Below are 27,888 nucleotides of genomic sequence, written 5' to 3' on the forward strand. Positions count from 1 at the left end.
TATGTATCGAAGAAAGTAGACACCTAAATATACCAGACAGAATAAAAGCTACTTCGCTACACAGGTAACACAATCTGAAAGGACAAGGCGCTCGATAAACCGCCAGAAATTCAAGGAACTATAAAAAAAGGGTCATCGCAAAAGCTTTCTATTTAAGGGAAAGGTTTATTCACAATTTCACACTGAACATAAAACCAAGTTCTACCTTTTTCCTTGTTACCTAGGCATTTTATTTAGTCAGTTTTCACAACGGAAATTTTAAAACTGGTTGCTTCATTACTTTGCAAATAGATAAAGAACTACGCAAAGGAAGAGTACTCACAGTGCCTTATATTTTTGGCGTAGCAATAGGACCTCTTTAGCCGGTAGTTAATTTAAATCTTTTCCGCACATTGACACCAAGTGATTTCAAGGTTAGCACGGTGCCTCGTACCTACACTTATTGCGTGTGAATGAAACCGTATTTGGTACATTGGAACAAAACGCACCTATTTATTAGCCAAATTCCTTATAATACTGGCCGTAATTATTAGCGAATTATGACGTCATCATTTATAAGATCGTCGCACTCTGAGAAAATACCTAGCTACCTACCTATATACTTAAGATTTATGTGTGACGAAACACGTGAAAGGTTATTTATATAAACAGAAACATAATAAAATAATTATTTAGTTAAATCCTTTTTATTGTTATCTTAATCGTAGATATCAGAACCAAATATACATAATTCCTTTTTTTTATATAAATTTAGAAAAAAATATACAATTAAGGCAATTGTTTTTTTATACATCAAATTGCTTCTAATTTACTATAATATACCAATCATAACAATAGCCTTGAATTGTTCGCCGGATAACAATTAGCCAATAATTTATTTAGAATTTGTAATCATCTTTTTAAATTCATGGTTTAATTTCAGTTGCATTGTAGTGGCTTTTATGAAAAGAAAGATAAAACTTAATACATTTTATTGCTAGGAAGTTGTAACACAAACAACTTATACTAAACAGAAAAAAAAAACAAAATTCATTAAAAATACACAGCAGGATGTTGGTAGCACTATTCTCTTACATTTTGACATTGATCCAAAAGAATTAAATTCATATTTATGTATTTTTAGGCACATTTTACTTTTTGCTTAGCTATTTATTGCATGCTACTTTGATGTATGACGTAAATCGAGACAAGGCCATCAATGTCTTCATTAAAGTTTAATTATTTTTAGGTATCTAACCTTCTTGTCCACTACAGAATCTTCATGGTACATACCATAAATACTGGTAACACATTTTTATTGTCTAAGGACAAAATAGCATTGCTAAATAGGCCATATACAAAAAGTTTTTAAGTCACCATTAAAGTTGTGTATGTCCAGTTCTGTCCTAGTATTTCACAAAAAAACTAGGTATGTAGTGTATAAATGCTACATTCACAAGTATTACATTAGAATAGATACACAATTAACATCCTAGCTGTACTTAGAGATACATAGACATATGTTTAACAACTAAAATGTCTTTTATTTTAAACTAACAATTGATTTTGTCTATAAAACAGTGTGGTGAGGTTCACAGGAGAAGGTAATATGGATGTTAACACCTAAATATACAAATGCAGACCTAATTTCCAAAAATGATCATGGTGTAAATGGAATGAAAAATCTGGCAGACAAGTTATTCAAAACATTTCATGGTTATAGTGAGTAAATATTCCAAAGAGGGTAGGCCAAATCAGCAAACAATATTATAAAGTGTGTTTGTGTATAAAAATTTTAGGCAAAAAAAACTTAATTCATTTTTGTATAAAATAGACTGTTTTGTTTCAGAATACCAGGATTTTCACTAAACAATACATTTAAAATCTTCTTAACAAATTAATCACTTACTTGCTTCACTATGCCTGTTCTCTAACAGCATAGACAACAGGCAATGGTGTTCCAACAGTTATCCTCCTTCACTCTCATAGCTCAATATTAAACTAATATTTTTTTTCATAACAAATAATATGTAACACTAAGTTTTACTCAAGCAGTTATAACAGTAATTTTACGAGTTACATGCCATTTTATTTTATGTTATGAATTATAACACTCACCTATATTTAAAGTAAAATATCATGTAAAATAAAGAAAATTATACTAATATGGAACATTAGAAAACAGGTAGGAGACAGACTCGCCGTTGTGTGTACGTCTCACTGCCTCTGCCAACATCATGGACACGTCAATACACTGAATTTTGGGGCATTCCTGCATGTGCCTCTCCTGTGGGATTGTGTTTGTGACAACAACAGCTTCTAAACAGGCATTGTTGATCCTTGAGATCGCTGGTCCAGAGAAAATACCATGAGTAAGGATGGCATACACTTTAATAGCTCCCGCTTCTATCAACTTCTCTGCAGCATGACAGATAGTTCCACAAGTGTCTGCCATGTCATCAACTAGGATAGCCGTTCTGTCCTTCACATCACCAACCAGCACCATTGATGCTACTTCATTTGCCTTTTTCCTCTCCTTGTGAATCAGGGCAAACTCAACATTCAACCTGTCAGCAATGGATGTCACTCTCTTGGCTCCTCCAGCATCTGGAGACACCACAATACTGGTCTTCCAGTCAGGAATGTTCTCTTTGATCCACTTCAGGACAGCAGGCTCAGCAAAGAGGTTATCCACTGGAATGTCGAAAAATCCTTGGATTTGCGACGCATGGAGGTCCATTGTGATGATGTGGTCGGCGCCAGACACGGACAAGATGTTCGCGACCAGTTTTGCGGTGATCGGCGCTCTGCTCTTGTCTTTCTTGTCTTGTCGCGCGTAAGGGAAGCACGGGATCACGGCTGTCACTCGAGACGCGGACGCAATCTTGCACGCGTTAATCATGATCAGCAATTCCATCAGATTGTCGTTTATTTCGCCGCTACCACTCTGCACAATGTAAACATCCTCGCCACGTACGGATTCACCTATTTCCACGCATGTTTCCATGTTGCTAAACTTCTTGGTTACAACTTTTCCCAAATCGATGCCCAAACGATCGACGATCTTCTGGGCCAGGTCTGGGTGGGAGCTCCCGCTAAACACTTTGATGTTCGGCATTCTGGTTGTTAGTGGTAAGGATAGGTGATCTAATTTATTTACTACTTCTTGTATAGTTACGGTTGATTTCATCAGCACAGTCCCGATACGACCTCTCGACGGTCACTCGCGATATATGCGACGGGAATAACAAGATGAACTATTTATGTGAGTCTAATTACCGATAAGAGACATCAGCGGCAACGTGGGGACCCGCCGCGCCGTGCTGTAAATACGCACCGCACTTGACCACAGTTCACGCGTTCGCCTCGTCTCAACTCGCACGTTTTTTATTTTACTAAAATTGATTTGACCTGTCAAGAATGTCAAGAACAATGAACTGTTTATGTTAGGATCTGTGTGTCAATTTGAAAAAAGTATATAATCAGGAAATATTTTGTGAATTACAGGCCCAAATGTACATATACTAGCTATGACGGATAGTCCGACCTTTTGAGGCATAAAGCTGTGCAGAAATGTTTTCAAATCAATTCATTTTTATAACTAAAAAGAAGTCGAGCCGATTTTGGTGGCAAGGATTTTTGGACTGTGGGTTTATAAAACGAACGCACCTACTAACCGGTGTCAAGTGGAAAAAAACCTAGCGGAACCAGTTTTTGTTCAACGTAAAAAATGATATAGTAAGCAATATGAGCAAAAAAAAACTTCCAGTAAAATTTTGCTAGCTACATAGGTATTATGCAATTTGCGTACGTACATTTCAAACAACTGTAGCTGTAGGTAATGAATGTGTGTGTTACACACCCGAGAATCGAACCTACGACGAATTTACAACGGTAACATTCAATCATTCAATATGACCAATAAGTTTTCACGAACTATGTTCGGGATGATTTTTTTTATTAAAAATCCATGGGGACACAAGAGATCTTGTCTCGGCTGCTGCTACGAAAGTCCAGGCGGAATGGTCGAAAGACCTTAGCCTCCTCTGTGGGCAAATAAAAAAAACATTGTCTCAGCTGTCACTGTCAAAACAAATAGTAAATCGTTTTCGAACGGTTTGAACGGAACAGCAGAACAATTTTGTTTATATTTTTGAATTTCGAATTATTATACCAAATATTACGTACGATGTGAAACAGTTAATTAATTTGAGTAAATAACTTTGTTGACCGCAAAGTAAATGTAAAGTGTTGTTCATTATTTATTGTGTTCACTGAAAAAACGTCTCCATAATGGAGGAAGACGAACCTAAACCAAAATGTAAAGATGACAAAAATAAACTCCTTCGATGCATAGAATGGCTTGAAAAACAGAATGACGAGGATACAGAAAAGTTATCATTGGAGAAAAAGAATGATATTCAGTTTATTATACAAAATCATGCAGCTAGGAAGAACTTTTTACTTACAGTGGCTGAAGACGATGCGACGGTCCCAAATGGCGTTACTGAATCTACCATGGAACCACTTCCCGTGGTAAGTAGAAGGAGGTTTTATGCGTTTTCAAATTAATTTCTTAATACTTGCTATTTTCGTCTATAATCAGTGTTATTAAATTCAATGGCACAAAATATGGCGCGTAATTAAGCGATTAACCTGAAGTTTTAGTTAGGCAAATCTAGGTTAGACTTTTATTAAAGTTAATCAAGTTCAGATACTGTTTAGATAGTTAGCCACAGGAAGACAGATTGAATTTCATGATGCAACCACCCATACTAATATTATATGTTGGTAAAGTAAAGCAAATATTGTATATTGCTTAAGCTCTCTCTCTGTGGTAGGTCCCTCATATCTAAGGATTGTGGTCAGCAGTAGGGTTGCAACTGGAGCCGATGATTTGCCTCCACCGGCTTCTGTCCATTGTGTCTTACTGACTGTGTAAAGCTTGGAAGACAGTGAATCTTTCACTTGATCAGTGTATCTCAATGGAGAACAACTTATCAATGTCTTGGCTTTCAGTGTTTGCTTACCCAATTTAGGTGATACATATGTTGAACCAGCAACCGTAAATCGCCATATCATATACAATGTAATTATTTGAGTAAAGTGATAATATGAAAAAGCAAAGTTTACTATTAATATTTTTTTTCTTGTATTGTATGTTAGAAATCCAGCTACACAAATATGTTTTATGAAATCCTGTATTTTCTTTGCTTACAGTCTCGATATAGGTTGCGTGTCCTCAACCTTAATATGGAATGTGAATGGCAGGCCTGTAGAACTATCATGATAGATTATGACCAGTTCCAAAAACATGTACGAGGCCATACATCTGAAATGCATGTTATAGACAAGGAGCCCTCAGGTGATTATTGAGTTTACTTAAAATAGTAACATTGAATCATTTAAAATTACGAAACAAATCTATGAATCCATTGACTAACATGAATTGGAATAGACAAACTTGTTCGCCTTCAACATGGATAGAACAGTAAATAGATACTTTGGGGTTGAGATCCTTCCTATTGTTTAAAGGCAATTTGAATGACACTATGATTTCTTGACAAACACACAGCAGTCAAACTTATAACAACTCTCTCATTGCTTTTGGGGTTAAAAATAGTAGAACAATAAAGCTTTGCAATGAACTCCTGTATTTAAAAATATTGTATACATAGTACATTATATTGTCTTCCAGCTGAATACGTATGCCTTTGGGACGTTTGTGGGCACAAATCAACTGACTTCAAAGAAATGGTCCGCCATATGAACTATCACGCTTACCACAGCAAGTTACTTGCTATCGGTTTCAACGGTCGAGCTACACTGAACTTGGCTCGGTGCAAGAAAGACTCCAGTAAAAGAAATGTGTTACCGGTGCAGCCTACTGATTATGCTTGTATGTGGTTTGATTCGGACGCCAAATGTGACCTAACATTTGACTCTTACCCGGTAATTTATCATTCGATTATGATTGATCCTTACTGATATTATAGATGCTCAGTCTATCTGTTATGCAGTCAAGAGATGCAAGACACTGGATTAATCTCTGTCTCCAGGGTACCTATCCAGACCAAATTTCATTTGCATCTCTTTACCTCTTTTAGCATTAAGGCATAATAAATAAATAAACTTCCTTTTCCATTATTTATATACCTATGTAAGACTTGAAGATATGGTATATTTACATATTTTAAGATAGTATTACAATTTCAGTTATTCCTAGACCATGTTAAAGTCCACACAAACTACTCAGATACCTTCCTCTGTTCATGGGCTGGCTGTGGAGCCAGATTTACCAATAAGAACAAGTTGGAGGTCCACGTGAGATCTCATACGGGAGAAAGACTGATTGCTTGCTATCATTGTGGACAGCACTTCGCTCTAAATAGGAAATTGAGTGATCATTTACGGAGACAGGTATGTATTAGTTGTAGGTGTTTTGTATTTTATTAAAAACAACATTTTTGGTGATTTCTAAACATTGCACTAATAAAGTAAATGTTGTAAACATCTGTTGCTTGTCAGTTAACTAAGATCTATGAATTTTTTACTGTAATAGAGTTTTCGCCAAACTTACTGGCGACTCGCAATTAACTTACAGTACAGTACGTGCATTTCGTCTTATGTTTCCAATGTTGCTTGCTTGCTACTCCAATAATATTCTGGGCTGCCATTAACTCATTCCTCTTATATTCATCATCATGATCAGCCTATCGCAGTCCACTGCTGGACATAGGCCTCTCCAAGTGCACGCCACTGAGATCGATTTTCGGCTTCTCGCATCCAGCTCCTGCCAGCCGTCTTGCGCAAGTCATCACTGCACCATCATTCCTCTTATATTAATTACCTTTAATTCTACCAAACATCTCAATAACATTTCAGAACGTAAGCCCCAACTCGCCGTACATCTGCGAGCTGTGCGGCGTGCGCTGCGCCACAGAGTACCTGCTGGCGGAGCACACGCGGCAGCACGTGTCGTCGTACGCGTGCAGTCTGTGCGACATGTCCGTCGTGTCGCCCGCCGCGCTCGCCAACCACGTGCGCTACCGACACCTCGCGGGGAACGATACCAGGCTGCATGAGTGTCCGCATTGTGATTACAAGTTAGTCTTATTTATTTATTGATTAGAAAAATACAGTGTAAACTTAAGAACTGAATTACAATGTCCCACAAAACTGTAAAAGCAGTTTGACTGTGGGATCAACTTATATTTATTAACTAATCAAAATACAATTTATTTTAACAAATGAAGTCCTTAGTTATATGTACTATAATGTTACAATTCAATGTTTAGGGTAAATTATGCAAGAGATATTTTTTTAACTTACTTTTAAATCTACTTATTTTAGTTTCATTTCTTATGTCCTCAGGTAAGCCGTTGAGTATGTATGGAATACGTTTCCTTAGTGTCCTGTCTCCATAGTAATTAGTAACACTGTTGTATTGTTATATCATCCTCCGAGCCAACAATGTTGGCGTCGGCTTCCAGTCTAACCGGATGTAGTTGAGTATCAGTGCTTTACAAGAAGCGACTGCCCTATCTGACCTCCTCAACCCAGTTACCCGGGCAACTCAATACCCCTTGGTTAGACTAGTGGCAGACTTACTGGTTTCTGACTACCCATAACGACTGTCGAGGATGTTCACTGACAGCCGGGACCTACAGTTTAACGTGCCATCCGAAACACAGTCATTGGTGTCTAAGATATACTTAGAAAGTACATACAAAGTTAGAAAAGTTAGTCTTGTATGTCACAACTTAATTACGGTTCGAGAGTGACTTCCGAGTGAGCACATGAAGCCTGCGAACTTCGCTGATACTTTAAAAATTATAACCTTTGGCATGTTCTTGCTACTTTCATCAAGCTTATATTGGCCTGTATAAATAACTTTGACTATCGCCTTTCCATACCTACATTTAAGACAATTTCGTTGGCATAATGGTCACCAAATTGGACTGCTGAACTAATGGTTCCGGGTGTGATTCCCAGTATGGTCAACATTTGTGTGATGAGCATTGTTTGTAGGCTGTAGTTTGATGTTGTAATATGTATGTATCTATTTATACATTTTATATAAGTTACAGTGGTTTGTCAGTTATGTCAGCACCCATAACGCAAACCAATCACTCGCTTAATATCCCGACTTTTATTTATTTAGCTTTCACCAGACATTTCAATTATAACAGCGGCTTGCGTTAATGCTGTTCAATCTTCCACAGAGCAATAACAAAATGGGACGTCCGCATGCACATACTTACACACAAACCTAAAAATAAGAGGAAGAGAAAGAGAAAAAATGTCAAAAAAGAACTTGAAGATTTTTCTGATGAAGAGAATTCCGATGAATCTAGTGCTGAAAAAAAGAGTAAACCTGAGAAAACGGACAGAGAATATGTTTGTCATATGTGTACGGATACAGTTAAGATATTTTCTAGAGGGTCTCGTCTGACCACTCATTTGGTTAAAGAGCATGGGGCTCAGTGGTCTATCGGCCATAGTAGGTTCAGGTAAGCCTTATTTTATACAGTTATGGCTTGTGCCAAACTTAATCCATTTTTAGGCTATGGGTCACATAAGCTCAGAGATTAGTTGCGGGCCGCTGATTCGAATTGAAAGAAGCCTTAATCATAAAGGTTTTTTTTTTAATATTATGTCGATTCATGGCAATGATCGACAGTGAATCCATTGCTCTGGAATCATCCCTACTAGAACTTTTATTCTTCTAGTCTTTTGCCAACTTGACCTTCAAAAAGTACTTTTCAGCTTTTCTTTGTCTTATTTTAACTTATTAAATATTGAATACTTACAGGTACCAAATATGCGCAGACGGCAAATACAGATTGACAACTACCCGCTACGAATCTTTGGAAGTGTCAGAAAAAATCATGGACGGCTACAGCAGTCCTAAACTTCCTTTAACTAACTTAAATTTTAAAGTGAAACAAGTTGCCGAAGCCACGGCTTGTACTCCTAGAAGTTATGAAATCACCTTAAAAGGTGATGAAAATGCCGATGATGATGAAAATGTAAAAGAGGAAGTTGATAAAAAACCGGTGATCAACCAAAATGGAGTCGAAATTCTAATGTGTGATGTCGATGAAGAAGGCAATATTATTAGTACTGAACTTATTAATTCTAATGTTATACCTAAGATTGAACGGTAAATTGTTAAAGCTGAGAGAGTTATGTGAAGCTTGCCAACCAATATTGTGCCGATAAAACACAAAAAAAAAAATGGTACGTTTCTTATTTCAAGTTTGTAACAAAAATGAGAGATGCATATTATTTTGACATTAGCTGAACGCACGTTTATCATCATCATCATTCATTTATAGAGAAGAAACAATTTCTACATCTGCGAGGTTTTATAAGACTTCATGTAAATTATTCTAACACATGCGTCATTCGACACTTTAGAGTCCTGTGGATAAATGTTTCTCCTACCTAACTTTCTATGCTACTAATATTTATTTTCGATCGCTTCCGCTGCGTAGTTTTGTCCGCTAAGTACTTTTTCACCTCAATGCATAGTGTTTTTTTTATTTTTTATTTTGTACAACATGGAAAAATCTGTCTTTATATTTTTCATGTTGAAAGCATTTATTATACCTAGTTCATATTATAATTGCACTCAAACATTATTAATAATATGTAATAATATTCCAAAAATACGTTTGATTATAGATTCTATCTAGTTTTAAGTATAATTTTGATTTAATTTGATTGACTACCTAGTATTAGTGAAGTGATATGTAATTTGTAATTTACACGAAGAAAGGAAAGATGGCAGAGGTGTCATAAGGAAGGTAAGTCAGGCGCCTCCTTGTAGGTCAAGCAATGTACGGTAGGCGTTACTAGTTACTAGAACTAACGAGGCGCTCGGGTTCCTTGTCAAATCAAAACTAATCTGTCAGAGATTAGTCTTGATTGATTGGTCATTTAGGTATTATGAAAACAATGGGCGGGTTCTAAGGAAAGCGTATAAAGAAGCCAGTAATATTCCTCGTCCTCCGAACACCCACATTTTGGCGCGCTACTTAGGAAGATTTTTTAAATTTGAATTATTTTGATAATGAGGCCATTATATTCATTCATGCTGTGCATACCATATACATATAAGAATTATATTGAGAAATTGTAGTTATTCTTATGAAATAAAATATCAAATATAAAATTTTGTATGGAAATATAGACCTTCCAGGTCATTTTGTACCACATATTGTGATGGATGCGACATTATGTAATTTGAGGAGTATAAAAGACTCCTTTGAAAGAAGCCTTTAACTTCTACATTCGGTTTTCTGTGAATGGTAACATCAAATAAAAGCTCGGTGAGTCTATATTTGTTTAGTGAACACTTTATTTAGCAATTCCTTTATATTCATGTATTTTTATGTGGTCTGATTAATGCTAAGAATTGTTAAATAATGGTACGTATATTAACAAGTGGTGTTTCATAATACTTAATTGTGGAAAAATTTTGTGCAGTTTTCAAAATATAACTGTAGCTTGGAATAAAAAACAGTTTATGATTAAAATTGCATTTTATTTTCAACATAAATTGTTATAAACATTTAAATAACAGCCTTTATAAATCTGTACATAAAAAATATATAAAAAACATGATTTTATTTTGATAGTCAATTTTGCAGTGCATTGAATCTGTACGGAAAGGAGAAATATGGCAAACATGATTATTACGTAAAAAGTTAAAACATTTATCATGCAAAAAATCCATTCAAAATCGAATTCCATAAAAAAACTACCATAGACAAAGTTACCATAAACAAACACACTGCAAAAAGTATCACAACCTTTTTAGTCACCAGTTACTTAAATCCAAACTCTTCGAAGGTCTCAATCAGACGATCAGCTTCCCTGAACCCTGACTCCACAGCCCCATGAGCATCACTGTGTCTGTGATGCGACGTGGCTTCACCCGCGAAGCATACTACGGGGAATTTGTTCGCGTGATACAAAGGTTCTGATAGTACGATGGCACTGCCGCCATTTTCTTCTAGGGCCACTGTTCGGTAGGCATAAGCGCCCCGTGCTAGCTTATTGGCTGCCCATTTTGTCCTGAAAATCGATAATATTTCATGTATTTGTAGTTGGGGCTTACATGTTTTGAAGAAGAAATACGGTAATTTAATACGACTCGGATTAAAATGAGGGATATCTTTGTCAAAAGAATTTTAATTATCAAATATTTAGGAAGATAGAATTCCCCTAAGTGTTATATTTACAAGAATTAATTGAGGAGTGCCTAAAAAATATATATTTTTCTCTTGATGTATTTTTTTTGGCAACTAGACATGAAATGGCTTTAACAGTTTTAATAGTATTCGTAAAAACTCAGAGAACCATGAAATAAATACTAACCTGATCAAATCCTTGATCGGCGTAACCTCAAATTCCGTGACCACAGTATCCAACAATTTCTTCACTCCAGCCTGTACTTCTTCTACGCTAGCCTTCTCCATCATTTCAGCCCCTTTTCCATAGATCCAAGCCAACAACACATTAGGCTGATAATCTATAGTCCATAGACCAAAAATCTCAGTCACCCATTGGTCCTTTCCTGTGAATTTCGCCTTGTCTTCTTCCCGCCATAGTATGGTGAATTTGGCGGGAGTCTTAGGCCACCAGGGCTTCTCGAATTCGATGTAGATTTTGTCTAAGATGCACATGTTTAGATTTTGGATTGAAGTCACTTTTTCTTGAGGCAGTTGGGGATAGAAGAGTTGTTCGTGTCTGTAATGAAAACGGGTGTTTCTTAAAATAAATCCGCTAATAAGCTCCCGATATATTAGACACATACACCCTACCTCTATCTACACCTTTATGTATTTTTCTTAAGTTCTCCCTTATTTACTATATCCCCTCTTATGTACTCCCCCTAGGTATAACCCTCACTACAGTCCTTTATGAACTATCATTATATATCCTCTCATGTAGGTACCGGATTTTAATGATTTCTGAATGAGACGAATGTATGTTAATATTTTGATCCTGTTAATTTGTTTTCTTCTAAAAGGAAACATTCTCTACAGTTAGTTATTTTAGCTTTCAATGCATTTCGAAAGCACGTTTAGAATGCTCACGGCTCACTCTACTAACCCTATGAAATAGAATGGTAGTAATTTAGCTTCGCAGTAGAAATGTTTATTTATAGTTTGAACGGAAGTCTGTCTACAGCCAGGAGCATTAAATGTTATGACGCTTTTCATAACCAACGTTCATTTCGTTTGAGTGTTAACAGAAGTAATGCTTTACACGCAATATATCTCGAGGGATGGTATTTTTAGTCGATGCTCACGAAAATCCCTTCTTTTGGTAATCATTTCATTCACACTTATAACAGCAAAGTATGTGTTGGAATGTTTATTGCATCTTCATGCACCAACGGCGCTACGTATTATGATAAAACTTGGCATTAATACATTAGAATTGTACCGACAATAAACGGTATGATATGATATTTATGAATTATTTATTATAAATAAATCACTTAGGAAGCTGGTGACTCCTCTAGCGCAAGCTAGTGTCTTATATAGTCAGCCAAACAAAATAGTAGTTTAGTATCCAAATATTCATCTCACCTTTCTTTCAAAACTCCAACAGAAAGAGTCACAATGACACTCTTAGCTGCATACAAGCTTCCGTCCTTACACTTAACTTGTACCAGTGGGTTGCTCGGGTCTATTCCCAGTTGTGTGATACCCCAGCGAATGTTCTCCACTTCCTTGTTCAGGAGAATCTGTAGAGGTATCTCCTTAGAAGGGTCGGGGTATTTGTTCTGGGAAAGAAGAAAAATATCAATGACAAGTGACAATAGGAACCTGTTGGAATGCAGAAAGCAGCCATCTTCTTCTTTTTGCTCCATTCATAAATTAATTTGGGCTGGCTCTTGGTTTGGTTCGGCTCTTTGTCAGCAGTTTTGCTCCTTATTTATGTCGTCTTTCTTCTACCCATCATCGTCTATCCACATTCATACTTTAACAGTAAGCTCTGGTTTAATGGATTCAAATAAATTAAACTTGTTTTTTTCTTAACTTTCATATTCTCTAAATAAAAGCCTAACTTACCATCAAAACATCAAGAATGGTCTTGTAACCCCTTCCTTTCCAGTTTAAAAATGGATCACCGTCGCTGTTCCAGAATTCCACCAGTCCGCGTAAAGATTTCCCAGTCTTTGGGTCGTCCTGGCCTCCTAAATGGTTGTTCCTTTCATACCATTCAATGAAAGAACGAGAGAGCTCTGGATTTTTCTTTAAGGCATCGTTGGTGTTAGCCCTGAAAGTGGAATACGTCAATATTAGAAATATTCTAATCCGGATATTCTAAGACCGAGAAGAGATTCGAGAATTCGCCCTCATTTTGGGCTTACTCGTCGCCCAAAATGAGGCAAAATAACAACTAGAGTAAAGCATAAGTCGGGATCCTGCCTGGTCCTAGTCATCTCCTTGTTTATGGCTTTGTTTGCTTCATACATGTATAGAAAATAAAACAATCGAACCATCTCTTATTATTGACTCTCCTTCTAGAATTTGCCATACTTACGCATTCCTAACACACTCCGATATAGATCCCTTGCTATACTTGTTAGCAGACCCCACTTCGTCATCCAACGCCTTCAGGATCCCAGTAGCTTCTTCTTCAGGAACTAAGGCACCGTTGGAACGTAAGTAAAAGTTGGTGTCAGGGTCAGAACGACCAATAAGACCTAAGGGATTCGCTATCTCGAAGACCTTGTTGTCTTTTTCTCCGTGGCACCTTAAAGTAGAAAGAAAGAAGTTTAATGTGTGAGGTTGTGGACTTTGGAATATGTTCTCAGGTATCCATTGCTGGACAATCGTTGAGTAATAAAACAAGTCCACAGTGACTTTAAATCCGTATTTCCGTCATTTGACTATACATATACCCTTATCTTCTTCCTTTCTTTTCATCTTTAAAAATGTTGAGAACCTGATTCTAGAAAAGTTTTCTATTGTAGCATTTGGAGCTATATTGTATCTCTTCTTGTGAAGTTATAGTTAATGGTTAGTAGGTGCCAGGCAATAGTAGAATGGCTAGACAGAAGAATTGTTGTCTTCTGTAAATTATGTGCGTTGTTTTGGCTTACCAAGCAGCACCAATATCAATGGGTCTCCCCCCAAACTCAACAGTACAGATTCGTCCACCGATCCTGTCAGCCGCTTCAAGCCCCAAGACCTGCAGACCAGCGTCATGCAGCTTCCTCATTGCAGAGATGCCGGCAGCGCCGCAGCCTACCACGATCACGTCCATTATTCGCCTGGGAACAAGATATTAGAAATTAAAGACTATTTTTACCTGAATGTTAAAGAATTAAATGAAAGAGGGTACAGCCACACCGCTAGTAATCTGTGAAGGGATAAAATCTACACTAATATTGTAAAGCTGAAGAGTTTCTTTGCTTGCTGAAACGCACAGGAATTACCTACGGGACCGCTTTGAAAAATGATGAATTTTAGTGTAGGGTAGGTTAATTTTCCCACAAGTTTTCTACAGAATGCGGGTGAAACCGCTGGCATAACCTATTTTGTTATCTTACCGTTAACCGCCTAAGTTAGGAAAAATACAACGCCACTTAATTTCAAGGCACTTTTTGATATTCAAAAGTAGTGTTGGCGATCATTAGATTTCTACGAATGACAGACAGTGAGTGAGACACGATTAAACAAAGAAACCGGAAATTAGTGCACAAGTACCTACCTAGCTAATATCTAAGTAATAACTAATCTAACAAACATAGAACTATGTACAGCTCCGGTAAAGTATACTAACGGTTAGTAATAACTACACAAACATACCTACATAGAACTATGACTCGAGTAAAGTGTTTGTCTTTTGTTTTGAATGAATGATAATATAATTGGTTACTTGACCACAACTTGACTTAACACGACTGAATTTGACACACGTTTCTTGTCAATGGTTAACTGTTTAACATAAATGTCTATTGTTAATGTTTGATTATGAGGCAGCAGACGACGTTACATAGGTTAGAATAAGGTTACAATTATTTAATGATTGTTTTACCGTAAAATCGAAACAGCTTGCATGTTTATAATTTTAATAAGTACCTATGTAGGTAGGACCGCCCGACCAGCTGATAAATGCAGAGATACAGCTATTTTATTTAAGGTAAATAGGAATGTAACGATAATTTTAATTGGATAGCTCATAGCTGCATTATCTATTGTAAACAAATATAAAAATAAACTCTAGCTATCTATTACCTAAATAAAATTGATCTTTTAGGCGAAAAAATATGAACATTAAGTAATTCTAGTTGAGGCGCTTTTCATTCCGATGTATTATGACCCCATCTGAATATCGTATTCAAATTGACATAGAGCTGACACGCTATGTACCTAATATAAGCAGTATTCTCTGAAGAAAACCTAGCTATACTATACCACATAAATACGTATGTACTTACACCAACTATGATCTAAGAACAATTTAAACCCCTACTACGCTATCCTAACCTCAAAACTTCAATGTTCGGTCGATCCTTAATGTTACAAGCTATTAGGATAATTTTAAATTAAACAAAGGCCAAAATCTACAATGTATTAGACTTCTGATTTGCTGTCCAATGTACTGACCAAAATAAACCTCGGTACTTAATGTCTGTGTACTAAATTACCTACTATTATTAACTTAATTATTGCTTAAAACTATTAGGTACTAATGCAATTTAAACTTCCAGAAATAGACATACAGCCTTGGCCAAAAGTATTGAGCACCTTACAAATTTCGCTAGATCACGGTAATTATGGGAGAAACCCGAATCTATCGTTGAAGTATTCTTTTATCGGTTATCTACAAAGATTTTAAAACAATGACTTATGCCGCAGCTGACAGTAAAACACCTGGGTGCAAAAAAATGTGTCTTTTACAATTTTTGAATTAATTTTCTAGTTCGCTACCATCGCTCGTTGTGACAACATCCAGTGATCTAGTGCGCCTTTGGTATTTTATTTCAAAGTTTTAAGTGTTATAGTTGCGATATGCCAAAATGAAACGAACTTTCTTTAGAATAACGAGTGCAGATACAGCTTCTGCACGAGCAAGGGAAATCACAAGTAGAGCTTTCCAAAACTGTGAAATGTTCGCGCCGATCCGTGCATTATGCTATTCAGCGATTCTCTGATACCGGATCACATCAAAATAGACCGAGAACCGGGCGCAAACGCATCACCATAGGCCGCCAGGATCGTCAGTTACTGAGAGAGTCTTTAAGAAATAGGAAAAAAACATCTTCAGAGCTCGCTGCTGAGTTTTCAGAACAATTGAAGAAAACAATTTCTGCTCGAACTACTCGTAGAAGGCTTCAGGAAGGTGGTCTGAAAGACTGTAAAGCTAGGAAGAAGCCATGGCTCTCCGAGAGCAACAAAAAAGCTCGGTACAAACGGGCCTTACAACACCGAACTTTCACCGCTGAAGATTGGTCAAATGTTGTGTGGTCAGACGAATGAAACTTTGAGGTGAGTAAGTCAATATAATGCCCTCACAAAATAATATAAAATGGTTTAAATTCTAAACGCATAGAGGAAGTTCTTTTTATTTCCGGAACTCAATATTTTTCTCTTTATTGCAGATTTTTGGTACACCTGGTGTGACCTTTGTGCATCGCCGGGTGGACGAAGAATGTAAGCCAGAGTGTGTGGTCCTAACCGTAAAACACGGCGGCGGCAGTATAATGGCCTGGGGGTGCATGACCGATTCTGGAGTTGGCGAATTGTTCGTGTGTGAGGGCCGCATGGACTCTTCTAAGTACATAAATGTGCTAGAAACTGCGTTGCTGCCTTCTTTCACGAAACTTTTTGGTGACACAACATGGATAGTGATAAATGCCAGCAGGATAACGCGCCTTGCCACAAATCTGCCCGCACTATGACTTGGTTTCGGGAAAATAGCATAGAGCTTCTTGACTGGCCTGCCCAGTCGCCAGATCTGAACCCCATAGAACATTTATGGGGTTTCTTAAAGCGTCGAGTTAGGCGCCACACAATTAACAACAGAGAAGAATTGAAACGCTACCTGCGCCTAGAATGGAACGCGATTACTGCTGAAGACTGTAAAAATCTTGTTAGGTGTTTACCAAAAAGAATTTCTGCTGTAATTAAGGCAAAGTGTGGACCCACAAAATATTAATTTTCTATTAATAAATAGTAAATTACAAATTAAAAAAAAGTTTTGTTTTATTTCTATTTGATACTCCGCATAAAACTGAATGATATCATGGGTGCTCAATACTTTTGGCCAAGGCTGTAGAAACAAAAATTTTCCTTTGAACATAAACACAAGAAATACTCACGCCACTTTTGCGAATTAAAAGAAGCCGTTATCCAAATAAATATGTTTGCCGCTACACAGCGAAATATAAACTAAAGATTCATCTGGCATTCAATATCTCATGTTTATTACTTATTACGCAATATTTGTAATCGTCCGATCACGGAGTTGTGAATGTTATCAATATTCGCTGTTGTTTTGGTAAGTTTTAACTCTACTGAATTCTTATTTAGTAGGTACTGAATTCTTATGTAAAGTATTGTTGGTATAATAATTTGTATTGTATGGGGTATCTTATCTCAACTTGAAGTAGACCTTGAAATCTCGTTCTTTCGCTTTATTTAATAGAAACAAGATGATATGAGATTAATTTAAAACAAAAGCTATTACGGCTATAGTCATGCATATATTGCCATAACATAACATGCATATATAGACTACATATAATATAGTCATGCACGTAGAGGAATGTTTAAGTAAGTATCTATGCTAATAATTAGGCACTTGGATCTATTTATCAGATCAAAATTTCCCTAATCAGGTATTATCATATATGTGTTATGGACCAAGCGATAAATTGGGCAGTATACATAATGCCCGGTCATTATGAAAAATGCCCAATATGAGAGTGCAGTTTGATAATAATTATTCAAATAATCAAATTGACCGGGCACTATGCATATTGCCCGTGACCTTTTGGGCAAAGTAATACAAACATATTTAATTTCATTTTTTTTTATTGTTATTGACATTTAACTTAAAATAAACTAAATATTAAACCACTTAAATAATCAGCCTCATGATTTGGATTAATTATGAAGGACTTCTGCCTTAAATGACATCATAAAATATATTTATTTAGCTTCTAATTTTTTTACTCAGTACGTTAAAAATATAACACATCCCATATCAATTGACCCAGCATGGAAGTAAGCATGCAACATGCAGCAAGCATGGCTTCTGTCACGGCTCCGGCGCTGCGGGGCTCCGGCGGTCCCATGCGAGCTTATCGTCGCAGATGGTTTTCACGCTCACCACCGCAGCTTCGGCTTGCTGGCCGGCACAGCCGGCCAGCCTCAGCCGTGGCGCCGAGCGCTTCAACTACCTGCGCCTCAGCTCGCAGGCCGCCTCGCCCCTCCGCGAGTACACGGTTTTGAATTGCACTCTAGGGGTAGGGCAGGGCAGACAAGACTACGTGGAGTCGGTTTTGCAGCGATTCGTTTTCGTCACTAAGTTCAATTTTTAATACAATGTTTTGAATCCAAATTAAATTCTACCATAAAAAAAAACGAGCCAAGAAAACGAGATCAAGAAAAACGAGGCCGAGTTAGTAAATTAGATGACAATTGTCCAATTAATAATGTTGTGGCTAGACTTATAATTTCCCATTAAATTAGAACATAATATAATTTGAAACAATAATCATGAAATATGTAGCAAGTAACAGGATTTATTTATTAGAACAACTGCCACCCTCGCACCTCATAAAATATACATAGCTTTATTATCAAATTGCCCAACTGTCATGTAGCAATATAATAATGCCCGTACAATGTGAAAAATAATGAAGTTAAGATAGTTATTAATCACTTGGCCCGATAAAGCTAGACATTATTCATAATGCTCGGGCATTATTTATAATGCCCGAATTAATCACATGGTCCATAACATATGCACCACATAATCTATTAGATTCGTTTAACTGCCTCGTCAGTCTAGTTGTCACATAGTGCGGCTCGGGTTCCATTCCCTAGAAACTGTCACAAAGCAGTCCACAGTCTGGAAGTTGGTGATTGATACACCCGTGCTTCGGAGAGCAAGTTAATGTCGGTCCTGCGCCTGATCTCTCTCCGGTCGTGTCGGATTTCCGTCCCATCGGATTTTCAATTAGGTACAACATAAACATCCATTCTTCTTGAATTTTTGAAAATTCGTAGTAAAAGTACCTACCTTTAAAAACTGTCTTGTTGTTGTTTGGTGCCTTATTGGTTCATTAATCATACATCGTAATTGTTCGATTTCAATCACAATTTGGCAAGTGTTAACAGCCCTATCAGGTCGTTATAGTAAACATAGTAAGTACATAATCGTTGTACATTAAAAGCTTGTTACATAGCTTGATAGAGCGACTGCTAACAGGATCAGCGGCATTCTTAGACCCATCCCTGTGACACGCGACTGTGGTGTAGGGTTACCATACTCTGTGTGACGTTACGGACAGTTTGTGTTCGTTATGTATGGATAGACTATTGTTAAAGAAAAATAATAATAAGAATAATGCTCTACTGTAATCTGTAAGCAAAGCAAAACAAGGATCAAAGGAATTCCTTCTGCTTATAGATTTATGCGGATTTATAGATTTATGAGAAGGAAGTAACTAAGCTAAACATACATTTGTCCATTTAAGAGAAGGTATGTTGCACTTGCACTGGATTGTTTTTGTAGAATTGTTTAAAATGATGGATAATGCACATGGCTATCAAACCATAGTTTTGCACAGACATAATGATAAGATGACATGGAGGTCTTACATTTTTTACCGTACCAGAAACGTAAATCATATCTCTTATCGTCATCTATCACAGAACGTATGATTTTTTATGGAAATAAATGTTCTTTTTATTCTATGGAATACTAGAGTAGTTGCAGGACCTGCATATATACACTTTTTTTTTAACCACGAAAGATCACAAGATTACAAAACTATGGAGTCCCTACATAAGATGCAAGTTTTTGCTTGACGCGCGGACAACGTCCTCTCTAGGTACATTATGTAAGATATTACAGCACAGCACATAACACCAGTAGCTTATCGGGATTAATTATCAATATTCTTGAGATTTACCTATTTTGTCCCGCAAATTTCCAGTAAAATTTTATGCAAACAGTAGCCGTTTTGCTAAAGAGACATGAATGTAGGAGCTTTAACTTAACTGCAAGGACGGTCCTTGCAGTTAAGTTACAATTTAAGATTTCATTGATTAAAATGTTTCTTAATTATCTGACTTTCATAAGAGCTTTTAAAAGGCCTTAATTAACTAATAGTTTGACTTTGAATTTATAAGATTTTTCAGGATTTGTTCGACGTGATTATGAATAACTTGTGTTTAATATTTTTTTATGTATTTTAAAATACCCTTGTTTAATGGGTAAGCTGAAGTATAAAATGGTAGATATGGACTGAAAAGGCTAGAAAAAGTGAAAAGTTATATTATGGCAAACAAACTATAATAGTCAACTATGTATCCACATAAAACTATAATTATAGGTTGTTTCCTCCGTGGTAGGTAAGAAGTATTTTGATTGAAATCTGAATAAGTTATGAATAGTTATAATATTACAAAGGACAAACGATTGAAACATGATACTTCATTGTCTACTGATTTATGAATGAAATTATAAACGTGTGTTCTAAGAATTGCAAAAAAGGCGTATGTACAAAAATGCAGACGTTGAAAAACGAATAGGCGGTTTTCGCTAATCTAGCCTTGACCTTACGATTATGGATATGGATCTATATCATTGTAAAAAAAGCTTTTAATAAAAATACTTCGCTAGCAACTTGTAATGTATTTTTAGCCACATTTTATTTCAACGTTTTGCATTGATTGAAACAATAGGGTATCTATTCAAAGAATTATAGTGGCTGTGGAGAGTCGTAGGTATATCTAGTTACTGGCATTTCTCTTATTTGCAATTTTTTTGGAACCTTTGAGTGTCATAATATATTATGTAGCACTCACTTTCCTATTCAAATTCGGGATTGACACAATATAGGTAATGTTTTAATTAGAATTCTAAATGGGCAATGATGATGAATTTATCCTATAACTTATAAGCCAACTTAGTGGCTTTACTGAAGGCAGTTCGATAAATGGTCTAAAACACTTAGTCCCTTTCAAGCACACTGAATTTGCAAATAGCGAATTCACCGACTATAACGCATTTTTCTCATATGGTCTGAAACCAAACAGTTATGCCAATTTATATAGTTACTCATGATACATCCCAAGATTTCAGACCAAAGTCCTCACTCAAGGATGAAACGAGCATGTTAGCAACAATATACGGTTGCGGTAAGATGCGAGGGCAGGTAGGTAAACATAATATTTTAATATCCCGTTGCTTTATTGTTGGTTGCTGGTTGCGGTTTGGTTGTGCGTCTTTCCCACAGTGCAATGTTGTGGAATTTTATTGCTATTTTAAAAGGAGCAACCGTGAAGAAGTTATAGTTATAGTTGCTGTCAGATGAAGTAATTATATGTATATAGGTACTTAGTTTGGTATCGTATGTTAAGAATGAGTAGAGGAACTGAGGAGCAGTGCAAGTCAAAGTAGCGCTGATTTCATGGCCTTATTTTTTTTACGAAAACATGAAGACCAGACTAAACTATTAAATGCGTTGATGTTTAGGAAAATTATCTCGAGATAATTTTCAGTGAGAACATTTTCTACTAATCATTAGTAGGTACCTGAAAATTTTTAGAACTCTTCAAATCTTTCAGAATACGAACTTTACGGCGCTTTGTACACAGAACAACCTTAGTTGTGGTCACTATCAAATCTTTGAAGCATTCTATGTGGATTATTTCTAAGTTGCCGTGTGTGTGCAATTCCACTTGATATGTAAACAAACTAGTTGCCAAGAGCTACAACAGTTGATCCATATGCAAAGCCAAGAAGACTTTCAAAAACCTCAAAAACGACATCAAAAGACCAATGAATAATTAACGTTTTTAATCAATTTACTGCCCACACCATTTGGCTAACGTCTTTTCCTGGCACAAGCTTCAAGGCACACGTTGCAGGCGCTAGATAGTTTTTGTGTAAACTCGATATGTGAGCACCTGCATGACAGGTGCGCACGCGACGGTGGGCTCGGAAGGAACCAGCTAACAGCTTCCATGCCATTTAATGTAGTTGTGATTGTGTTTTGTTTTTGTCGTCAGATTTTGTCAATTTTCGATTGTTTCAGAAGTTGACTAACCACATGTAGATATGACACGGCAGGATTTTACCGAAAACGTGAACGTGAAATCGAATAACATTTTCCGATAGAATATTGAACAAGTGCATTTCAGTCACGGATTTCAGTACATTGAAATATTTTCTTTTTTAACTTGCTAGTGATAAAGCGCCTCATTTTAAGCTATTATTTGTTTTCTTGTTACTTCATCATTACTAGCCATTACACCCAAATCTATATAAATAAATGTCCTTCAAACACGACCTCCCGTCCTACCAATTTCACACCTATTAACGAAACTATATGGCCAGCAATAAATTAATTGCTACACCTGAATCTTTCAAATGTCATTCAATTCTATCGAGTAAAGGTCGCGTAAATGTCAGTGCGTTTAAATATTATTAGAGCTCATTTAATTGTAAGACTGTTGTTTTAATTTGTAGTACTTAATTGTCATTTGAAGTTGGTGCTAATTATTGTGTAGTCAATGTTTTCTGTTTCCATCTAGTCGACATCATTACATGGGCCTAACTATGTCAGCATCGGTTTTCCAGTCCTTGTCTCGTCTCTGGTTGTAGCCGAGTAGGTACATGTGTTTTACTCAGTTACCTGGGCAACCCCTCTAAATTGATTAACAGACTCTGGCTTCTGACTGCACGTAACAATTGCCAAAGACAGCCGGGACCTAACAATTTATCGTACAAAACAGGCGAAAAACTTATCCTGATAAGGTTTCTTTAAAACTGCAAACCTGACTTCCGTACTTATCAATTAGCCTTTTACGAATTGATCATAGAAGAATAGAACAAACAGTTATGTCAACATAATTTTAATGTGTACTTCTATTGAAAATTCAATTACAAAAACATTTCATTGCCTATTATTTGCAAAGCTTTATAAGTAAATCCTTTGCATCATGCACGCTTACCATTATATTATAAGCATTTGCTAAAAGCTCTACTCTGTCTAAGGTTCGATGACATGATGTTCGCGTTGTTATCATAAAATTATCCATTAGGCGTTGATTTCCTGTTGCTTGCGACACGAGATAGATGTCACATTGAAGAAAAGCTTACAGGCACGTACTTAAAGAAATGCATACCTACATCTTTAGAAAATGCTTTCTTGGCCAGAGAGAAATGTAATGATGTGACTTCAAGATGTGCAAACAATTTCCCGTGGTTGCACACGCGTCCCGAGGGAGTACTTAAATACTTTTCGCAGGGAAGTAAATGATGCCAAAGGCATACAGTTAAGCCTTTAACAAGTTTGAAAAAAAAATGGTCTTAAAGAAGTTCCGAGTTTGAATGTAAGAAAGACTGCACCTATTGGCAAAACTAAATAAAAATCTATTAATTTCATTAAATACATAGGTACAAGATATAAAATAACACGACACACACAATCAACCAAGATCCTGATAGACGCGAAAACGCTAACTTAAGACAATACACCGACTTTAAGCTTGCTCTTTTGTTTGTAACATAAAGTTTATGTCACATTGTCGCGACACTGGGAGATGAACGCGTCTTCTAACTGTAAACTTGATGCCTGGAAGAGTGGTACATGGACTGACAGCTTTTTGCGCCCCTCTTAATGTCTTCTACGTAATCATAGGATGCGAGGGCTGTCTTCTGGGTGTTTAGAATAAAATCTTGCTGTTTTATAGTGAGGAGTTAGCAGGATTTTGTGAAATTGTAAAATAATTGATTTTCATTTTATAGAGCGATAATTCGGAAAAGCTTAACTAGTAACTTCTTTGGATTTGACCAAAGAAGTTACATGTACATATTTTATTTTCAACAAAAAGGACCAACGACTACTATGTACACACTAATCACCACACGAGTGATGGTAAACTAGTTGGTCCTTTGAGTCGCATTGAAAGATCAACCCCAATCTAAATATATAGTAGCAATGAAATTAAGTACTATGTTATACTTATTCACGATTAGACAAAGTAGACTCGAAGACATTGTTTACAATCGAACCAGTACAAATATGACTAACAACAGTTGCTAAACACCAAACAAGCCTCCACAACATTCTGTTTAGTAAACACAATATTGCGATCAATAGGCCACTTGTTTACCAAGTATTTGTTTGGTGTCATTATTCTATTGTTAGGGTAGATTAGTTAGGCGGTGCGTCTAAACTTTGCGTGCAGTCCTGCAGCCCTCCGGTTTGATTGACACACATACGCGCGCGCGCAGGTACGAGGCTCCGTCAGTCGTCCCGCGCCCGTCGCCCGAGCGCCCGCGTCGCTGTGTCGTGCAATAAAACCGGCCCGAATGCCGGAGAACCAGTCGGCGGGATGGCGAGTCTCGGCGTGCTAGTAGCGCCATGTTGAAACATACGCAGCGGCCGCCAGCGGCGAACGATGCCGACCACCGCTACCAGAACATGCCGCGGCGGCCGCACCACCACCTGCCCCTCAACGTGTCAACCCTGGACTCGTCCAAGCACTCCGTCGGGGGCACCTCGGCGAGCGTCAGCCCCGGCGCGCAGCCGGCCACCACCACGGCGCCAGTGTCAGTCGTCGCCCCCATACCGGTTGCGTCTCCCCCGAAGCTCGCGAATGGGAATGCGACAGGCGTCCCGCCGCCCCGGCCGGCGGCCGTCAGGAACAGGAGCACAAGAGCGGCCACGGAGGAGGCCCTGACCTCCCTCGCGCTGCTGTGCCTCGTCAGCTTGCTGCTGGCTCTGCTCGCGCTGCTGTTCCTCCTGAAGATATCGGCGCCCGCGACCAGTGCGCCCGAGGAGTTTGCAGTGGTGTACGAAGTGACATTAGCGTTGTGTGCGTTGACGCTATCATTGAATCTTTGCTGTTTGCTCGTGTGTGCAATACAGTTCCTCTTTGCTGTGAAATTGGTGCATTCCCCTTCCGCGCCTAATGGACGGTAAGTCACACAAATGACCTTTCTTTGCTTACTTTAGACCCCTACAATCAGATGCATCTCTCTAAGAGATAAGAATCCGACGATTACTAACACAAATATTATAATCTGTTAGGTTATTACTTGCGGCATGCCTCGCTGGCTCAGTTCCGAACAGACTTATCTCAATTCAGGTTATCTCTTACACAACGGCATAACTGTAAGAAAACTTCAAGTTTTCAACTCGACTATCGGGTTTTTAAGTATTTTTCGTATAATTAATGCCATAACTGTTGATGGCAGAGTGGTCTAAGGTTTATTTGGAATTCGGCAGTTTGTTGAAGTTGTTCGGTGTTTATCAGCGGTGTAAGGTAGGCAGAGCAGGTGCTAACGGTCCGAAGTGGCGGTTATTCGTGAATGGTTTGATAAAAAATGCTCAGTTGTTCAACGGTTGATATTGGCTCGCACGCGCCTAGGCTGTTCTTTATCAAGTTTTTCAATCCCCATACGTATTTATAATGTTTTCAGTTGCGTGAGAATGTGATCCGTTATGTTATCAAATCAATGCATTGTACAGTTGTGTTAATTTACCGAGATCGTTAGCTACTGTTATTGTTTTTTATTCTGTGATTGCTGCGCCCATTTGACTGTTAAGGTGAATTAGAGCAGTTTACCTCAATTGTCTGCATTCTTCTATAATGGCCCCACCTAAGCTGAGCTCAAACAAGTTTTTATTTGAATGATTTTGCCATTGAAAATGTAGCCATAAAAAATCCGCTCGCATACGATCAAAATCCACGATACCAAAAATTCTTCGCAGAAGTTTGTGGCATCCCAATCAGCTGACTAAAAAAGGTTTCAATGCTCACTCATGAAGACCCAAATTAGAAACCTAACATTCAAATAAACATTTCAAAGTCCAAACAGTATTTTGGAAGTTCAGATCATGTAGGACGGAGCCCTACGTTACGTGCCTCAACCGGTATTACTTTCCGGGTTGCTTGTATTTATACCGTGACCGCATAGCTGAGGGAGCACTAGCACAGAGACAGGTCACCAACTACTATTTCGATGCTTTACAAACGGAAAATACCGTGAAACAACTTTGGAGAGAAAGGACCAGTTTTGAAATGGAGAAAGGACCAAAATTTTGGATCGTTGTCAGCAGAGAATGTTGACACAATCTAGTTCGAAATGTGATGACTACATATGTCTCACCGAAACTAAAAACAATATCATATCTATTAGAAAAACCATCTCCAGAAGTCAATCCAAAAACTAAAAACATGCTATTAAGCTACAAAATATACACCTGTAGCATTTTACAGAAACACAACAAGATTTTAGGCAATTATTTCGCAGTATACATTCACCAGGCACATACCAACGACCGCTCATGGTCAAAGGACAGAGGTGATTTAAGACACAATAAGAATAAACTAAGCACGAACACAAAATAAAGCGTTAAGTAGGCAAATCATTTACTATTTTGTACGTGAAACCGGTCGCAGAGGTCTTTGGTTTGACCTATAGAGACTGCAGATTGTTGTTTTCGATGCCATCAGTGTCCTAACAGATACTAAGATCTTATAGAAGCACTTTGGAGACCATCTCACCTTCAAGAAATAATTAGGTAAGTACCGAAAGACAAAAATTAGGACCAACATGCGTCAAAGTACATTGAGTTAAGTACGAAACCAAAGATCGGAAATCGGATTAGAAATGACATTCTTATAGATTCAATCTTTAATGTAAGATGGTATTAGTAAAGAAGAAGAAGAAAATGAATATAAAAAGTCTCATAACATTTACAAGTTCGATAATGAATGACTGGTGTCTAGAGAAACTGCTTGATCAATATAAACAAACATAGGACCACCCATATTAAGAAACATATTGCAGTGTCTAAGAAACTAACACTTCTCGTGTATCTTGGAGTGCTGCCAAACCGTAATAATAATTGTCTGCTGTTAGTCTGTAGCCCTCATTACAGTGAATATACGTATGAAGTTATGAACTAAACAGTCCATCAGTATTTGTAAGCTTATGTTTTTAGGATGATTGTTTAACCTTTTATATGGCTTCACTATCGTTGTTAACTTTTTATGTAGGTATGCTTACTCTCTCTTCTTTATGTTTAAGAAGTTCATTTTCGATTTGTGTAAAACATACCTAGTTCATCATTGTTTTCTTTTGGTATCGACACAAATGCTCCGGTTGTCCAATTATGGTGCACTTGTATTTATCTAACTAGGTTCCAACTCAGCTTGAATATAAACAAACGACATTCTAAACCTCAAGACCATTAAAGACATTTTCTTGTCGTTCTCATAGAAACACTACAAAAAGAATTCAAATAAAATACTTCTCAAGAGCCATCAGGGTATAATTGCGTCTAAACTTGTTTTCTAAGCTAGAATCGACTTGTGTTCATAATTTATGGCAAAATCGGGAGGCAGGTGCAAGCTTCTATCTAGAGACGCGTAACAAACCGCATTGCTAAATAAAGTCAAGATATTTGCATGATCCATTGCTTGCTTATAAGGATTGAATGGACAGAAATCTCTATGAAACTCTTCAATGTATTGTGGTTTGAGGAATTAGAGTTGATATAGGTAGTGTTTTGTATTATTTGTTTTGTTTATTTTGCTGGCAAACACAAAGCAGTACTCATAGTCTTCTATAGTTAAGTTTGCAACCCTTTGATTCAAAATTTTTGCGTTACTTTACATA

At 37.2% G+C, this 27,888-nt stretch overlaps 4 protein-coding genes across 6 annotated transcripts in view; 2 read left to right on the top strand and 2 right to left on the bottom strand.

Annotated features, from left to right (window-relative positions):
- Positions 1 to 659: 659 nt before the first annotated feature.
- On the bottom strand, positions 660 to 3,501 carry LOC110384224 (ribose-phosphate pyrophosphokinase 2). Its single transcript, XM_021345416.3, has one exon. The coding sequence runs from the start codon at positions 3,167 to 3,169 to the stop codon at positions 2,141 to 2,143; it is 1,029 nt and encodes a 342-aa protein (XP_021201091.1). The 5' UTR covers positions 3,170 to 3,501; the 3' UTR covers positions 660 to 2,140.
- A 558-nt stretch (positions 3,502 to 4,059) lies between these two features.
- Positions 4,060 to 9,163, top strand: LOC110384219 (histone H4 transcription factor). The gene is made up of 7 exons (XM_049846243.2): positions 4,060 to 4,515; positions 5,200 to 5,344; positions 5,678 to 5,931; positions 6,196 to 6,399; positions 6,865 to 7,085; positions 8,205 to 8,492; positions 8,795 to 9,163. Exons 1-7 carry the CDS (start codon positions 4,273 to 4,275, stop codon positions 9,147 to 9,149), a joined length of 1,710 nt encoding a protein of 569 aa, XP_049702200.2. The 5' UTR covers positions 4,060 to 4,272; the 3' UTR covers positions 9,150 to 9,163.
- Positions 9,164 to 10,510: 1,347 nt separating this feature from the next.
- Positions 10,511 to 27,888, bottom strand: part of LOC110384220 (peroxisomal N(1)-acetyl-spermine/spermidine oxidase) — a 40,725-nt gene continuing 23,347 nt past the window's right edge. For 2 of the 3 annotated variants that reach the window (XM_021345412.3, XM_021345413.3), the window contains exons 2-7: positions 14,111 to 14,281; positions 13,549 to 13,761; positions 13,074 to 13,281; positions 12,588 to 12,784; positions 11,368 to 11,739; positions 10,511 to 11,064 (exon numbers count right to left, since the gene is read on the bottom strand). In XM_021345412.3, the coding sequence (XP_021201087.3) occupies positions 10,815 to 11,064; positions 11,368 to 11,739; positions 12,588 to 12,784; positions 13,074 to 13,281; positions 13,549 to 13,761; positions 14,111 to 14,274 (1,404 nt within the window). In that variant the 5' untranslated portion in view covers positions 14,275 to 14,281 and the 3' untranslated portion in view covers positions 10,511 to 10,814. Of the gene's footprint in view, positions 11,065 to 11,367; positions 11,740 to 12,587; positions 12,785 to 13,073; positions 13,282 to 13,548; positions 13,762 to 14,110; positions 14,282 to 17,335; positions 17,493 to 27,888 lie in introns of those variants that run through there. The other variant, XM_021345410.3, reaches the window with a different exon arrangement.
- The window catches only part of LOC110384222 (uncharacterized), a 38,641-nt gene continuing 35,263 nt past the window's right edge, over positions 24,511 to 27,888 (top strand). Inside the window, exon 1 of the mRNA XM_064038739.1 lies at positions 24,511 to 25,179. Coding sequence (XP_063894809.1) covers positions 24,623 to 25,179 — 557 coding nt within the window. The 5' untranslated portion in view covers positions 24,511 to 24,622. The remainder of the gene's footprint in view (positions 25,180 to 27,888) is intronic.

Source organism: Helicoverpa armigera, chromosome 17, assembly GCF_030705265.1.
Source record: "Helicoverpa armigera isolate CAAS_96S chromosome 17, ASM3070526v1, whole genome shotgun sequence".
Classification (NCBI taxonomy): domain Eukaryota; kingdom Metazoa; phylum Arthropoda; class Insecta; order Lepidoptera; family Noctuidae; genus Helicoverpa; species Helicoverpa armigera.

Bases quoted from the DNA above. Each gene is read 5' to 3' on its own strand.
- LOC110384224 (XM_021345416.3), bottom strand. From the start codon at position 3,169: ATGAAATCAACCGTAACTATACAAGAAGTAGTAAATAAATTAGATCAC.
- LOC110384219 (XM_049846243.2), top strand. From the start codon at position 4,273: ATGGAGGAAGACGAACCTAAACCAAAATGTAAAGATGACAAAAATAAA. The intron at 5,932-6,195 runs GTAATTTATCAT...TTACAATTTCAG, and splicing joins TAACATTTGACTCTTACCCG to TTATTCCTAGACCATGTTAA. The intron at 7,086-8,204 runs GTTAGTCTTATT...AATCTTCCACAG, and splicing joins TGTCCGCATTGTGATTACAA to AGCAATAACAAAATGGGACG.